At 68.3% G+C, this 14,137-nt stretch overlaps 3 protein-coding genes across 4 annotated transcripts; 1 reads left to right on the forward strand and 2 right to left on the reverse strand.

The window, feature by feature from the left end:
* Positions 1 to 3,217: 3,217 nt before the first annotated feature.
* Positions 3,218 to 8,341, reverse strand: ISG20L2 (interferon stimulated exonuclease gene 20 like 2). The gene is made up of 4 exons (XM_084223162.1): positions 8,334 to 8,341; positions 7,382 to 8,015; positions 5,212 to 5,412; positions 3,218 to 4,628 (listed from the first exon to the last, which is right to left on the reverse strand). Exons 2-4 carry the CDS (start codon positions 8,003 to 8,005, stop codon positions 4,515 to 4,517), a joined length of 939 nt encoding a protein of 312 aa, XP_084079288.1. The 5' UTR covers positions 8,006 to 8,015; positions 8,334 to 8,341; the 3' UTR covers positions 3,218 to 4,514.
* A 99-nt stretch (positions 8,342 to 8,440) lies between these two features.
* Positions 8,441 to 11,495, forward strand: METTL25B (methyltransferase like 25B). Its single transcript, XM_084223154.1, has 7 exons — positions 8,441 to 8,583; positions 8,797 to 8,921; positions 9,395 to 9,682; positions 9,766 to 9,828; positions 9,902 to 10,596; positions 11,013 to 11,200; positions 11,297 to 11,495. The coding sequence occupies exons 1-7, from the start codon at positions 8,538 to 8,540 to the stop codon at positions 11,485 to 11,487; spliced, it is 1,596 nt and encodes a 531-aa protein (XP_084079280.1). The 5' UTR covers positions 8,441 to 8,537; the 3' UTR covers positions 11,488 to 11,495.
* Positions 11,496 to 11,541: 46 nt separating this feature from the next.
* Positions 11,542 to 13,186, reverse strand: MRPL24 (mitochondrial ribosomal protein L24). Of its 2 annotated transcripts, none has more exons than XM_084223165.1 (6): positions 13,102 to 13,186; positions 12,463 to 12,646; positions 12,287 to 12,382; positions 12,079 to 12,182; positions 11,874 to 12,004; positions 11,542 to 11,794 (listed from the first exon to the last, which is right to left on the reverse strand). In XM_084223165.1, exons 2-6 carry the CDS (start codon positions 12,640 to 12,642, stop codon positions 11,658 to 11,660), a joined length of 648 nt encoding a protein of 215 aa, XP_084079291.1. In that variant the 5' UTR covers positions 12,643 to 12,646; positions 13,102 to 13,186; the 3' UTR covers positions 11,542 to 11,657. The 2 variants fall into 2 exon arrangements, with proteins under 2 accessions (XP_084079291.1, XP_084079292.1); XM_084223166.1 differs by having other exon boundaries at positions 12,463 to 12,672; positions 13,102 to 13,128.
* Between the last annotated feature and the right edge of the window lie 951 nt (positions 13,187 to 14,137).

The following is a 14,137-nucleotide window of genomic DNA, read 5'->3' on the forward strand; positions in this document are numbered from 1 at the left end:
CACCCCCAAATCTGTCTGGACCCCTCCAAGCTGCCTGCACCCCCCAAATCTGAATGTACCCCCCCAAATCTGCCTGTACCCCCCGATCTCCGTGCGTCCCCCCACAGCTGCGTGCACCCCCAAATCTCGCCGCACCCCCCGAGTGTGCACAGGACACGCGTGTTTGCACGGCCGTGATGCTGGCACGGGCGTGTGTGGGTGCCTGTGCTCACTTGTGGATTTGATCCTCGGCTTTCCCAGCGTCACCATCACACACAAACTCACCAACTCACAAAAACTCACAAACTCACGCACAAACTCACTCCCAAACTCCCACCCGTGTCTGTGCACACTCGTGGGGCTGTGGCCGAGCTGCCAGGGGCAGGTGAAACCCCGCTCCCAGCCGGGTAAGGAGCTCCGAGGGATTTCCCGAGGTTTCTCAGCCCTGGGAACCGCCGCGGGAAGGGCAGGTTGTGCCGCGGGGCCGGTTCTGGGCAAGAAAAGCAAGAAATGGCGTTTCTGGTTCAGCAGGAGCTCTGGAATGGAAGGAGAGAGGCTTCTTCTCCGATTTGGGGTGAAAAGACCTCACGGAGCCCTCCGTGGCCGCCCGTGGCTCCGGGCCACATCCCCCCCGTGCCCCCAGAACCTCCGGCTCGGGCCGGCGAGCCAAGTCCCGGCTTGCCGCATCCCTAATCCCCTGAAGAACAGGATTTCTCACCGGGCGCTGACACAACCTCACCTACAGCAGCGGCGGGGCCGTGCCACAGGGCACGGGGACAGCCACGGGGACAGGGGCTCCGGGAGGGGTCACCCCAAGCCCTTCACCCCAGGGATGCAGGAGCTGCCTCCCCTCATGCGGACTCACTCGGGTTTGCTCCAAATCTGGGGAAAATGGTGGTGGGGGGGAAGCATCTCCATTCCAGGGCAAGTGGGTGGGGGGGTCTGAGGTGGGATCTGCCTGCAAACCCCCAGGGCCCCCCCGTGCCTCTGGTCCCGGGCTGGGTACCATGACCCAGTGGGGTGTGAGCGCCAGCACCGGCAGCCCCACATCTGGAAGGGATTCCGCCGGGAAGGGCGGATGAAGCCTTTGCACACCACCCTCCTCTCCCTCCCTCCCATCCTGGTGAAGGCCTGGGGCGGGCAGGCGAACCGCTGGCCCCAAATAACCCCCCCCGGAGCGGCGGTCACCCCTGGGAAGGGCCCGGATTCCCTGGGAGGCGGGTGGGGAGCCGTGTGCCGGTGCCAGGGCAGCAGCAGCAGCTGGCTCAGCCTCCGGAAACATCCGGCACCATCCACCGCCCGCACCCCCCTTCCCGGCAAAAATCCTCACAAACCGCAGAAATCCCGAGCGCAAACCCTGGGGGGGCTCCCCCAGCCCGGGCAGGGCTCCGTCGCTGCCCCGGTACCCCCGTGGGGGCCCCCCCAAAATGCGGTCGGCGCCCCAGAGCCTCTCCCGGGAGGATGGGGGGTGCTTGGGGATGTTCCCCCCTCCCCGGTGCCCGGGATCCACCCCGGGAGGGGCTGTCGGGTACCCTCACCCCACACAGGAGCCGATTGGGGGTCATCCCAATTTGGGAGAGAAGATGGGGGGCTCCTCTGTGGGGGGCGAAGCCTGAGCAAGGGCAGGTCACCCGTCGTCTCCGCCCCATGTCCCCGCAAATCCTTCGCAGCTGGCGGGACGCAGCCCCCACCCCCCGCCTCTGGCCACGGCCACGGCCGCTGCGGAAATGAAACCCAGCTGGACGGCGCGACCGAGCCCGGCCCGGCCCCGCGGCCGCTGGGACCCCCGGCTGTGGGGCGGGAGGGAGCCCACGTGCCCCAGGACCTCTGCTGTGCCGCCCCAGCGGGGCCCTGCCCTGGTTCCGGACCCCTACTCAGCTCCGGGACCCTGCCCTGCTTCCGGACCCCTACTCAGCTCCAGGACCCTGCCCTGGTTCAGGACCCTGACCTGGTTCCGGACCCTTTCTCAGCTCCAGGACCCTGCCCTGGTTCTGGACCCCTACTCAGCTCCAGGACCTCCCTGGCCAGGGACCCTTATGCAGCTCCAGGACCCCGCCCTGGTCCAGAACCCTGCCCTGGTTCTGGACCCTTACTCAGCTCCAGGACCTTGTCCTGGCCCAGGACCCTGCCCTGGTTCCGGACCCTTACTCAGCTCCAGGACCCTGCCCTGGGACCCCTACTTAGCTCCAGGACCCTGCCCTGGTTCTGGACCCTTACTCAGCTCCAGGACCCTGCCCTGGTTCTGGACCCTTTCTCAGCTCCAGGACCCTGCCCTGGTTCCAGACCCTGACCCAGCCCAGCCCTGGGATTTTCCTCTGTCCCGCGACTCTTCCCCAGTCCCGGGACTCTCCCCCAGCTCCGGGACCCTTCCTCAGCCCCGGGAAGCCACCCCCCCGTTCCAGCTCCATCGTTAAGGACCCCAGGGTGCGATTGCAGCGATCCCCCGGACCCTGCCCCGCATCCCGCACCCTCCGGGGGCTGGGGCCCGGCCGGCTGCTTCTCATTTCCAGGGCCATAAACCCCTTTAACCACCGGCCATTTATAACCGCTGTAAAGCCCCTAATCACCGGCAGAGCCAGCCCAGACACAAAGGCTCCCGCCTGCTCCTCCGCCCTCCCACCTTCCTCCGCATTTTGGGGCTCGGACAGCTTTTCCCACCCCCACCCGGGCCGTAGGGACGGGAGCGTGGCAGGATCGGCGGGGGATGAACCCCCAAACCCCGCAAGCTCCCGGCCCGTGGCATGTTCGGCCGTTCGTTCTCCAGCACAAAAAAAAAAAGGGAAAAGCCCCTTCTAGTGTACCCCAAAACCCTCCCTCGGGCTCCAGCGCCCCGAGCCAAGCGCAGCCACGAAAACACGAGGAAAGGCTGGAAAAAGTGACGCACGTCGGGGGCTCGGGGCCGCGGCCAGCCCGGCGGGGGATGCCCGAGGCGGCGGCGGCTCGGCACCGTCAGCGGCACCGCTCCCGCTCACGGTAACACCGGTGCTGCGGGCAGAAAAGGGGGTGCGGGGGGTCGGGGAAGGGGCCAGCTCGGCTCTGGCAGGAAGAGGAGGCGGAGGAAGAGCAGATGTCGGAGAGTGCCGGGTGACGGCCCGGTAAGGGACCCCCGCTCCCGCCCACCGGGGCCGGGGGCTCCTCCCCGCCGCCACCGAAGGGAAGAGCTCTTGAATCATTTCTTTTTAATTAAGATTTTGCACATAAAGCTTTCAGTTCAAAGCAGTTCCCGTCAATGCTCGGGCGCCTTCAGGGGCCGGCTGCCCTCCGGGGGTGTCCCCGGGGCAGCGCGGGGGGGACTCGCCCGCGGGACCCCCAGGGTCGCCCCCGGGGCAGCACGGGGGGCTCGGGCAGGCGGACGGGGCGATGCTGCTCGCCATGCCCGGCTTTGTCCCGCTCCTTGCCCAACGAGGAAGGCGGAATTTCACCACCCTAGAGCAGCTCCCGGAGCGGAGCGGGGACTCTGCGGAGGGATGCGATCCCCGCCGCAGTCCCGGGCGCACCGGCGGCTCCCGGCGCTGGCAGAGGTAGTTTGGGGTGCAGGAAGGAGCCCCGAGGATGGAGGCTGTGCTCGGGATGCCCCAGGGTCACTCCCAGATCAGGAGCAGCGTTCGGGGGGTGCAGAGTTCCAAAGACCCCTCTGGTCCCCTGAGGGGGAAGGCACCGGCCCGGGCCGTGCCCACACCCTGGGGACAGCGGCACAAGGCACGACAGGCTTGGGGACAGGGACATGGCACCTGGCTCCTCCTCAGCCACAGACAGGGCAGCCCCTCAGCGCTCACAGGATGCTGGAGGGGCAGGACCGGGCTGGGGGTGTCCCTCTGAGCCCCCCCAAAGGCAGGATCTGTCCTGGGGGCATCAATGTGGGACCCCCCAGAGGCAGGACCGGGCTGGGGGTGTCACTCTGGGTCCTCCCAGAGGCAGGACCGGGCTGGGGGTGCCACTCTGAGCCCCCCCAAAGGCAGGACCGGGCCGGGGGTGTCACTCTGAGCCCCCCCAGAGGCAGGACCGGGCCGGGGGTGTCACTCTGAGCCCCCCCCAGAGGCAGGACCAGGCCGGGGGTGTCACTCTGAGCCCCCCCAGAGGCAGGACCGGGCCGGGGGTGTCACTCTGAGCCCCCCCCAGAGGCAGGACCAGGCCGGGGGTGTCACTCTGAGCCCCCCCCAGAGGCAGGACCGGGCCGGAGGTGCCACTCTGAGCCCCCCCAAAGGCAGGACTGGGCTGGGGGTGTCACTCTGAGCCCCCCCAGAGGCAGGACCAGGCCTGTTGCCATCATTCTGAGCCCCCCCAGAGGCAGGACCAGGCTGGGGGTGTCCCTCTGAGCCCCCCCAAAGGCAGGACTGGGCTGGGGGTGTCACTGTGGGACCCCCCAGAGGCAGGACCAGGCCTGCTGCCATCATTCTGAGCCCCCCCAGAGGCAGGACCAGGCCGGGGGTGTCACTCTGAGCCCCCCCAGAGGCAGGACCAGGCCGGGGGTGTCACTCTGAGCCCCCCCAGAGGCAGGACCAGGCTGGGGGTGTCACTCTGAGCCCCCCAGGGTGTCACTTCTGCTCTGGGTTCTGCTGCAGGTGCTGCTCCCACTCCTCCTCCACCACCTTGTAGAGCTCCATGGTGGCTCTGGCATCTTCCACCGAGGAGTGGCCACTTTTCCCCACCTGTGGGCACAGACACAAAGTGGCCACAGCTCCCATTTTGGGGGGGCAGCCAGAACTGGGAGCAGGGTGGAAGGGGGGTGTACAGAGATTAGGGAGTGCAGGCAGCTGTGGGGTGGGGGGATGCAGGAAGATTTGGGGTGCATGATTTGGGGTGGATCAGGGCATATGGGCAGCTCCAGGGGGCTGCAGGCAGATTGGGGGATGCCAGCAGCTCTGGTGGGGGAGATGAGGGGGTGCAGGCAGATTTGGGAGGGTACAGGCAGAATGGGGGGGATGCAGGCAGATTTGGGGGTACAGGAAGCTCTGGAGGGATGCAGGGAGCTTAGGGGAGTACAGATTTAGGAATACAGAGAAAACTGGGGAGGTGCAGGCAATGCTGTGGGGTGTGCATAAAGGGGAAAAAAAACCTCTGAGGCTGCAGGGGTTGAACTGAGGGTTGTTCCCCCCTCCCAGGGAAAGGGAAACTGAGGCACGGGGCTGCTTTGCTGCAGGACTGCAGCAATGGCTGAAGTCAGGGTGCCTCGGATCTCTCCCCCTTCCCTCCCCACTGCCTCCTGGCGTGGCGTGGGGATCCCCAGGGTACCTGGATGTCCTGGTTCAGCAGGGCCTTGGTGAGGCGTTTCAGGGAGATGGCCACATTCTCGGGGAAGCCAGCCCTGCGGTTCAGCAGGGGGATCTGGGACGTGTCCCTGGTCAGAGCTTTGGGGTGGCAGTAATGCAGAGCCTTGAAGTCGTTGTGGACGGCGTGGCCCACCACCACCTTGCCAGCGAGGATCTGCAGAACCTGCAGGAGAGGGGAGGGTGGGGGGGGTGAGACCCCCAGCAGGGCCACCCCTGCTCCAGGGGAAGTTTCTGTCCCCCCTCCCAGGAATGGGGGCACCCCCACGGGGCAGAGCTTTGGGGCTGAGTGGGGGTGGTGCAGTGTGGGGACAATCCCTGGGCTCCAGGGACAATCCTTGTGCCCCATAGGGCAGGGAGGGTCAATCCCTGAGCCCCAGAGAACAGTGTGGGGACAATCCTTGTGCCCCACAGGGCAGGAGGGGACAATCCTTGTGCCCCATAGGGCAGCTGGGGACAATCCCTGTGCCCCAGAGAACAGCGTGGGGACAATCCCTGTGCCCCAGGGCCAATCCCTGTGCCCCACAGGGCAGGAGGGGACAATCCCTGAGCCCCACAGGGCAGTGTGGGGACAATCCCTGTGCCCCACAGGGCAGGAGGGGACAATCCCAGTGGCCCAGGGACAATCCTTGTGCCCCATATGGCAAGGGCAGGGACAATCCCTGTGCCCCTGGGACAATCCCTGTGCCCCAGGGACAATCCCTGAGCCCCAAATGGCAGGGGGGGACAATCCCTGTGCCCCATAGGGCAGGGCAGGGACAATCCCTGTGCCCCACAGGGCAGGGGGAACCATCCCTGTGCCCCACAGGGCAGCCCCTAGACCCCCACACAGCCCCTGAGCTGCAGATCTTGACCCTGTGCCCCCCGACCCGTGGCCCTGCAAGCCCCCACTCCCTGCCCCAGCCCACGAGCCCAGCCCTGCACCCCCAGCCCCACAATCCCAGTGCTCCCCAGCAGAGCCAGGCCCTGCAGCCCCCCCTCCCCACTCCATAACCCCAGACCTTGCAGCCCCCCAACCCTGAGCCTGTCCCCTCACCCTGCAGCCACCCCCTCCCACCCCTGCACTCCCAATCCAATCCCAGGGATTGTCCCCACCTGGCCTCTGGGCATTGTCCCTGCCCTGTGGGGCACAGGGATTGTCCCCACCTGCCCTCTGGGCATTGTCCCTGCCCTGTGGGGCACAGGGATTGTCCCCAGCTGCCCTCTGGGCATTGTCCCTGCCCTGTGGGGCACAGGGATTGTCCCCACCTGCCCTCTGGGGCACAGGGATTGTCCCCAACTTCCCTGTGGGGCACAGGAATTGTCCCATGGGGGACAGGGATTGTCCCCACACTGCCCTGTGGGGCACAGGGATTGTCCACACACTGTTCTCTGGGGCTCAGGGATTGTCCCAGGGGCACAGGGATTGTCCCTGGGGCACAGGGATTGTCCCCAACCGCCCTGTGGGGCACAGGGATTGTCCCCACACTGCCCTAAGGGGCACAGGGACTGTCGCTGGGGCACAGGGATTGTCCCCACACTGCCCTGTGGGGCACAGGGATTGTCCCAGGGGCACAGGGATTGATCCTCTCTGCCCTGCAGGGCACAGGGATTGTCCACACACTGTTCTCTGGGGCTCAAGGATTGTCCCAGGGGTACAGGGATTGTCCCCAACTGCCCTGTGGGACACAGGGTTTGTCCCCTCCTGCCCTGTGGGGCACAGGGATTGTCCCCACACTGCCCTGTGGGGCACAGGGATTGTCCCTGGGGCACAGGGATTGTCCCCACACTGCCCTGTGGGGCACAGGGATTGTCCCTGGGGCACAGGGATTGTCCCCACACTGCCCTGTGGGGCACAGGGATTGTCCCTGGGGCACAGGGATTGTCCTCCCCTGCCCTGTGCGGCACAGGGATTGTCCCTGGGGCACAGGGATTGTCCCCAGCTGCCGTGTGGGGCACAGGGATTGTCCCCAGCTGCCCTGTGGGGCACACGGATTGTCCCCCCCTGCCCTGTGGGGCACAGGGATTGTCCCTGGGGCACAGGGTTTGTCCCCAGCTGCCCTGTGCCCCACAGGGACTGTCCCCCCCAGCCCAGACCCCACATCCCCGTGTCCCCCGAGCCCAGCCCAGCCCCTCGGGGCGCGGGGCAGGCTGACCTGCCGCTGAGCCCTGCGGAAGGGCAGGGCCTGGGCCATGTGGCGCGGGCGGATGCCGCTCCAGCGGGTGCGGTAGTCCACGATGGGCGCCTCGGGCCGCACGTAGCGGTCGAACACCACGTCCCCCTCGTAGGTGACGATGCTGCAGCGGGCCAGCGCGCTGGTGCGCCCGCCGGGCCCCGTGCCCACCATCTCACAGTCCAGGGCCACCAGCTTGGGGGGCGCCGGGGGGGCGCCGCCGGCCTTGGGGGCGCCCCGAGCCTTCTTCGCCTTGCTCTGAGCGGCGGCACCGGTGCCGGCGGGGCCGTTCTGGGAGGCCGGGGGGGCTCCGGCAGCCGCGCCCCGAGCCTTCCCCTTGGCGCCGTTCTGCGGTACCGGAGGGGCGGCGGCGGGGCCGTTCTCTTTGGGGCTGCGCCGGCCCGAGCGCGGTTTCGCCCCCGCGCGCCGTGTCGGGGCCCGCCGGGGCGCGCCCGGTGCCGCCGGGAGCTGCTTCTGCCGCAGGACCCCGCGGCGCTCCAGCTCCCGGCGCCGCCGCACGAAGCTCTGGTGCTTTCGGTTCCCCGGCTCCTTCTTGGGGCGGCGCTCGGGGGCGGCGAAGTCCACGTTGAGGATCAGATCGTCCATGGCGGGGCCGCTGCGGGGCGGAGAGAAGGCTCAGCGGCGGAGCCCTCCGCACCGGGAACCCCCGACCGCCGGGGCTCCCGGTACCAGCAATCCCCGACCCCCGGTACCAGCAATCGCTGACTCTCGGGACTTTCGGTACCGGCAACCCACAACCCCCGGGACACCGGCTCGGGCAACCCCCGACCCCCGGCACCGGGAACCGCCGACAGGCGGTACCGGCAATCCCCCACCCCCGGGACTCCCGGCCCCGGCAATCCCCGACCCCCGGCATTCCCGGCCCCGGCAATCCCCCACCCCCGGTACCGGAGACCCCCGGTCCCACACGTACCTCCCCCCACTCACCTCCGCGCCCCGGAACCGGAACTTCCCGGGAAACACGCGGCCGGCCCGCTACCGCCAGTGACGTCATCCGCGCGCGCCGCGGCGGGAATTCGGCGGCGTCGGGGCGCTGAGGGGCACGCGCGCGGCCGCGCGGCGGCTCCGTGACGTATGTGATGACGTCAGGTCGACGTCACGGAGCGTCGGCGACGACATGCCCGGTGTGCCGGCCGACCCGGTGACGTCACGGCTGCCCGGGGGTGAGTGATGTCATGGCTCCGGGGGGCGTCTCGGTGGGGAGGGTTGGTGTGTGGTGTCACAGCCGCGTGACGTCACGGCGGGAGGGATTATCGCCTCCTCGCGTGACGTCACTGCCCAGTGACGTCATACGGGTGCTGAATGGCGTCGGCAGAGCCGGGGAGGGGGTGAGAGTGCCAGGGTGGCCTCAGGGTGCCAGGGCTGTTGTCCCCCAGGAGCCACCATGGCAGCCGGCCCCCGGGGCGCCGCAGGGCCGCGGCCGAGCCCGGAGCAGCGGCGAGCCGCCGACATCATCCGCCTGCTGACGCTCTACCGGCCCCTGCTCGACGCCTTCGTCATTGTGAGTGCCCCCGAGCTCTCCCTGCGCTGTGCCCACTGAGCTGTGACCCCCAGGCTGTGACCCCCCCATACTGTGACCCCCAGGCTGTGCCCACTGGGCTGTGACCCCCTGGGCTGTGACCCCCCCGGGCTGTGCCCACTGGGCTGTGACCCCCAGGCTGTGCCCACTGAGCTGTGACCCCCTGGGCTGTGACCCCCTGAGCTGTGACCCCCCCCAGGCTGTGCCCCTCCAGTCTGTGACCCCCCCATATTGTGACCCTCAGGCTGTCCCCCCAGGCTGTGCCCCCTGAGCTGTGACCCCCAGGCTGTGCTCGCTGTGCCCCCCCCGGGATATGACCCCCAGGCTGTGCCCCCCGAGCTGTGACCCCCAGGCTGTGCCCACTGAGCTGTTCTCTTGGGCTGTGTCCCCAGGGCTGTACCCCTCGGGCTGTGCCCCCTGAGCTGTGTTCCCCACGCTGACCCCACTCCCCACAGGATTTCTTCACCGAGGATCTGTGGGCCCAGCTGCCCCCAGCCTGGCAGCCCGCCCTGGCTGGTGCCACCCCGTTGCAGCTGGCCGGGCTGCTGGAGGGCCAGGGGGTCCCGGGGGCCGCCTGGCCGCTGTCCCTGCTGGCCTTTGGGGCCGCTGCCCGTGCCCTGGCCTTCCCCCGGGGCTGCCCGGGAGCGTCCCCGCGCCCGCCGTGCCAGAGCTCCCGCCTGCCCCCGCTGCTGCGCCGCCACGTCAAACCCAAAAAGCAACACGAGATCCAGCGCCTGGGCGAGGTGGGTGCCCCTCCCCGTGCCCTGAGCCCCCCCGGCTGCCCCCAGCCCCCGACGAGCCCCCTGTGAGCCGCCCTTCCCCACAGCTGCTGCAGAGGCTGAGCCGCGCCACCGGCTGCGAGCGCGTGGTGGACATTGGAGCGGGGCAGGTGAGAGTAGGGGTACATGGAGGGAGGGTCCCAGGGATCCCCCCAGCCCAGCTGAGCCCGTGTCCCCCTCCAGGGCCACCTGTCCCGGTTGCTGGCCTTCGGCCTGGGGCTCAGGGTCACTGCAGTGGAGAGCGACGCCCGCCTGGTGGGCCTGGCCGAGCGCTTTGACCAGGAGCTGCTGCGGGAGCTGGGCAAAACCAGGGGGTCGGCACACAGGAGACCCCCGCCGTGCCCCCCCCTCACCCCCCGTGCCCCCCGGCACGTGGCCGGCCGCCTGGACCCTGCAGCTCCATGGGGGGAGTTCCTGCTGCCCCCCGACCCGCCGGGAGCCGGCCCCGCTGCCCGGAACCCGCTGGGGGGCCCGGGGGGCTCTGAGGACGGGGACAGGGTGCTGGTGACAGGGCTCCACGCCTGCGGGGACCTCGGCCCTGCCCTGCTGTGCCACTTTGCCCGCAGCCCTGCCGTGGCTGCCGTGGCCTTGGTGGGCTGCTGCTACATGAAGCTGTCGAGCGCTCCGCAGCAGCCCCCCGGCTACCCCCTGAGCGCCTCGGTGGCGGCGTTGCCGGGCCACCAGCTGTCCTACCGGGCACGGGAGGCCGCGTGCCACGCGCTGGAGGAGTACCAGGGCCGGCTGCGAGGGGGCGGCGCCCACCTGCGTGCCCACTGCTACCGCGCCATGCTCGAGAGCCTGATCCGCGCCGCCGAGCCCGGCAAGAGGCACCTGGGCCTGCAGCCCGGCAGGAAGGCACACACCCTCAGCTTCCCCCAGTGAGTTTGGGCATGGGGACCCCCTTCTGCATCCCCTGGCGGGCCCCAGTGAGCCCTTTCTGGGAGATCTGCTGGCCCTCCCTGAGCTGGGGGATGTAGGATTCTTTTCTGGGATGTCTCCTAGCCCCCCATGAGTTTGGGGATGGAGACCCTTTTCTGGAGCTCTTCTTGTGTGTTTGGGGAGTGAGGACACCTTCTGTGTCCCCTCCTGGCCCCACAGTGAGTTTGGGGAGGGAAAACCTCCTTTTGGGACCCTCTTTATAAGTGTGGACGTGGGGATCAACCTCCTGTGTCCCTTCCTGGCCCTGCAGTGAGTCTGGGGCGGGGGGTGGGGGGGACTCCTTTCTGGGACCCTCCTCATGAGTTTGGGGCTGGGGGAGTCCTGCCTGGGACTCCCCTGCTCCCTTTCATGACAGATACGCCCAGCTGGGGCTGCCCCTCGCAGGACTGGACCCAGAGGGGGTCCCTCTGGACTCGGGGGCTGTGGGGGCCATGCTGGAGCAGCAGCACAAGGTGGTGGCGTTCTGCACCCTGGGGCAGCTCCTGGCACCCGCTGTGGAGACCCTCATCCTGCTTGACCGGCTGCTCTACCTGCGGGAGCAAGGTGGGCATGGGCACAGCTGCCAGGGCCATCTTCCCCCTCCTGTCTCCTCTCTCCCTGCTCCTCTTTCTCTGTTCTTCCAACTCTCCTTTTTCCCAGGTTTCCACTGTGCCCTCGTGCCCCTCTTCAACCCTCGGTTCTCCCCACGCAACCTGGTGCTGGTGGCTGCACGGACCCCGCTGGCCACAGCACTGGCTGGGCTGGCCAAGGACAGTGAGGATGGGCACAGCAGCGAGGATGAGGATGTGGAGGAAGCAGAGTCCCCCAGGGAGGGGCAGAGCCCCCAATAAACCCAGGATTTGTACACTCCAGGGCTGGCTGTGAGTCGGTGCCGCACGCTGCAAACACAGCAAATCGAGGGGGTGTTTATTGCAGAGCCCGCCTTGGGGGGCTCCCAGCTCCCCCAGTTAATACCAGTAGGATTTCTTGGCTCCCCTCAGGGGCCTCCCAGCTCCCCCAGTTAATACCAGTAGGATTTCTTAGCCCGGCGTGTCTCCACAATGCCCATGGCATCCATGACCTCCTCCTCGAAGGTCTTCAGCGACGGCCGGTACGTCTTGGCCAGCGCGTCCTCCTCCGACGTGTCCTTGGGGCCGTCTGTGCGGGCAGGGGGACAGCGCTGACCCCCCCATGTCCCCTGCCCCGTGCCCCCAGCCCCCTGTGCCACCCCTCTCACCGATCCACTGCTCGGGGACGACGCCGTCCCGCCGCGGCTGCGGGGGCACGGGCAGGATGCGGCCGCTGCGCAGCGACACGCGGACGCGCTCGCCCTCCTCCGTGAACCTCCACTCCACCTCCGTGGGCATCCTGCGGGCACGCGGCGTTGGCAGCGGGCAGGACGGAGCTGGGGGTCCCCTCAGCACCCCCCACCCGGGTTTTACCGGTCCTCGGGGTCCACCAGGGAGATCTGGCTGAGCAGCAGCGGCGCCTCGCTGGCGATGTAGGTGCCCGAGTACTTGGCCGTGCGGTTGACGTAGCGATAGTGCTGCGAGGGCACGGCGGTCACCCGTGGGCTCACCCGTGGGGTCACCCGTGGGGTCACCCCGGCCTCCCCAGGGCCTCCTGCAGCCCTCCCTGCTGCGGCCTCACCGTGTTCAGTCCTTCCACCACCACCCAGTTGCGGGCTTGCACCACCTGGCTGACCAAGCCCTGCTTCCCCGCGTCCTTCCCGGCCAGCACCTGCACCTGCGGTGGAGAGAGGGGCACAGGTGGGACCCCGGCCCGGCTGCCGGCCAGGGGGCGAGCCTGGGGAGGGGGATTCTCACCGTGTCACCCTTAAACACCTTCCAGTCGTCCTTGGCGATGGGTTCCACGAAGACCTTGCGGCGGCGCTGCCCCGGGGGGTTGCGGAGCCGGGCGGCCGTGGAGTCGGGGGGCCACGTGCCGTGCCGGTAGCCCGGGGGCAGCCGCGTCCGCGCCGCGCTCAGCAGGACCGAGAGCCGCATGGTGCTGCGGACCGGGAGGGCAGGGGGGCTCTGCGGACACCCCTCATCCTCACCAGGGTCATGTGTGTCCAGGTGCAGGGTCCGGCAGAGTCATCCCCACCCACCCTGAGCCCCCCCTGAAGGGGAGGGAAGCGTCTGGCAGAGCAGCCCCCCACAAAAGGGATCCCACAGAATCTCATCCCCCCACACTCCCAAAAGGGATCCAGGTACTGGCAGAGCCTCCCGCACCCCCGAAGGGCCCCATGGATACCCCAAAGATCCCCCGACTCCCAAAGAGCCCCCCACCACCCAAAGGGAACCCGCAGAGCACACACCCCCTCCGCCCCGCCGGGAACGACACCCAGGCGTCCCGCAGAGCCCCGGCCGCCCTCAGAGGGCCCCAAGCCCCGGCAAACCCCCCCAGTACCCCGGAATAGCCCCGCAGAGCCCCCGCGGGGGTCCCGGACCGACCCCGCTCACCTGCGGGGCCGCGCCGCTCCCGCGCTCCGGGGGCGTGGCCAGGGGCGGGATGGGCGTGGCCAAGCGCCGCTCTGCGGAGCCTGCGGGTGTGGTGCCCGGCGCGGGGCACGCTGGGAGTTGTGGTCCTAGCGCGGGGTACGCCGGGAGTCGTAGTCCCGGCGCGGGGCACGCCGGGAGCCGTAGTCCCGCCGCCCCTCCGGCCCCCAGCCCCGGCGCAGCCCCGGCCCACAGTGAGCGGCTGCCGGGAGCTGTAGTCCGGCCACGGCTCCATCTTCTGGTGGTGCCCTCCCTGCCCCGCGGCTGGTCCGGGGGCAGCGGACGGTCCGTGCTGTCCCCTCTGCAGGGAGCTGGGCACGGCCTAGCTGCCCCGGTTCGGCCTCTCCGGGCCGGGCCATGCGTGTGGGACAGAGAGGCCAAGAACGGTCACGGCGCCGAGCCTGACACAGCTCACGGAGCGCTTGGCATGGCCCTCGGGCACAGGATGTGATTCTGGGCTGTCCAGAGCCAGACTGGATTATCCTGATAGTTCCAGCTCAGGATATTCCACTATTCCAGCATAAAATATGAGTGAGTGCTTGGACAACGCTCTAGGAGGTCGGGACTGGGAGCATTTTTGGGTGTCCTGTGCAGGCCAGAGCTCGATGAGCCCTGTGGGTCCCTCCCAGCTCAGGATATTCCACTATTTCAGCATAAAATATCAGTGCTTGGACAATGCTCTAGGACACTGGGATTGGGAGCATTTTGGGGTGTCCTGTGCAAGGCCAGAGCAGGACTTGATTATTTTGACAGGTTCCTTCCTGCTCAGGATACTCCACTGTTCCAGGGGAGAAGCTGAGTGTTTGAACAATGCTAAAGGACACTGGGATTGGGAACATTTTGGTGTCCTGTGCAGGGCTCAGAGCAGGACTTGATTATCCTGATTATCCTGCTCAGGGTGTTCCACTATTCCAGGAGAGAAGCTGAGTGCTCGGACAACATTCTAGGAGGTTGGGATTGGGAGCATTTTGGTGTGTCCTGTGCAAGGCCAGAGCAGGAC

This window comes from Fringilla coelebs, assembly GCF_963513975.1.
Source record: "Fringilla coelebs genome assembly, chromosome: 29".
Lineage (NCBI taxonomy): Eukaryota > Metazoa > Chordata > Aves > Passeriformes > Fringillidae > Fringilla > Fringilla coelebs.

Coding starts and splice junctions, on each gene's coding strand:
- ISG20L2 (XM_084223162.1), bottom strand. CDS start 8,005: ATGGACGATCTGATCCTCAACGTGGACTTCGCCGCCCCCGAGCGCCGC. Junction 5,413..7,381: donor TCCGCAGGGCTCAGCGGCAG/GTCAGCCTGCCC, acceptor CCTCTCCTGCAG/GTTCTGCAGATCCTCGCTGG. Junction 4,629..5,211: donor TGCTGAACCAGGACATCCAG/GTACCCTGGGGA, acceptor CTGTGCCCACAG/GTGGGGAAAAGTGGCCACTC.
- METTL25B (XM_084223154.1), top strand. CDS start 8,538: ATGCCCGGTGTGCCGGCCGACCCGGTGACGTCACGGCTGCCCGGGG. Junction 9,683..9,765: donor AGATCCAGCGCCTGGGCGAG/GTGGGTGCCCCT, acceptor CCTTCCCCACAG/CTGCTGCAGAGGCTGAGCCG. Junction 10,597..11,012: donor CACACCCTCAGCTTCCCCCA/GTGAGTTTGGGC, acceptor CTTTCATGACAG/ATACGCCCAGCTGGGGCTGC.
- MRPL24 (XM_084223165.1), bottom strand. CDS start 12,642: ATGCGGCTCTCGGTCCTGCTGAGCGCGGCGCGGACGCGGCTGCCCCCG. Junction 12,383..12,462: donor AGGTGTTTAAGGGTGACACG/GTGAGAATCCCC, acceptor TCTCCACCGCAG/GTGCAGGTGCTGGCCGGGAA. Junction 11,795..11,873: donor CGTCCCCGAGCAGTGGATCG/GTGAGAGGGGTG, acceptor CTGCCCGCACAG/ACGGCCCCAAGGACACGTCG.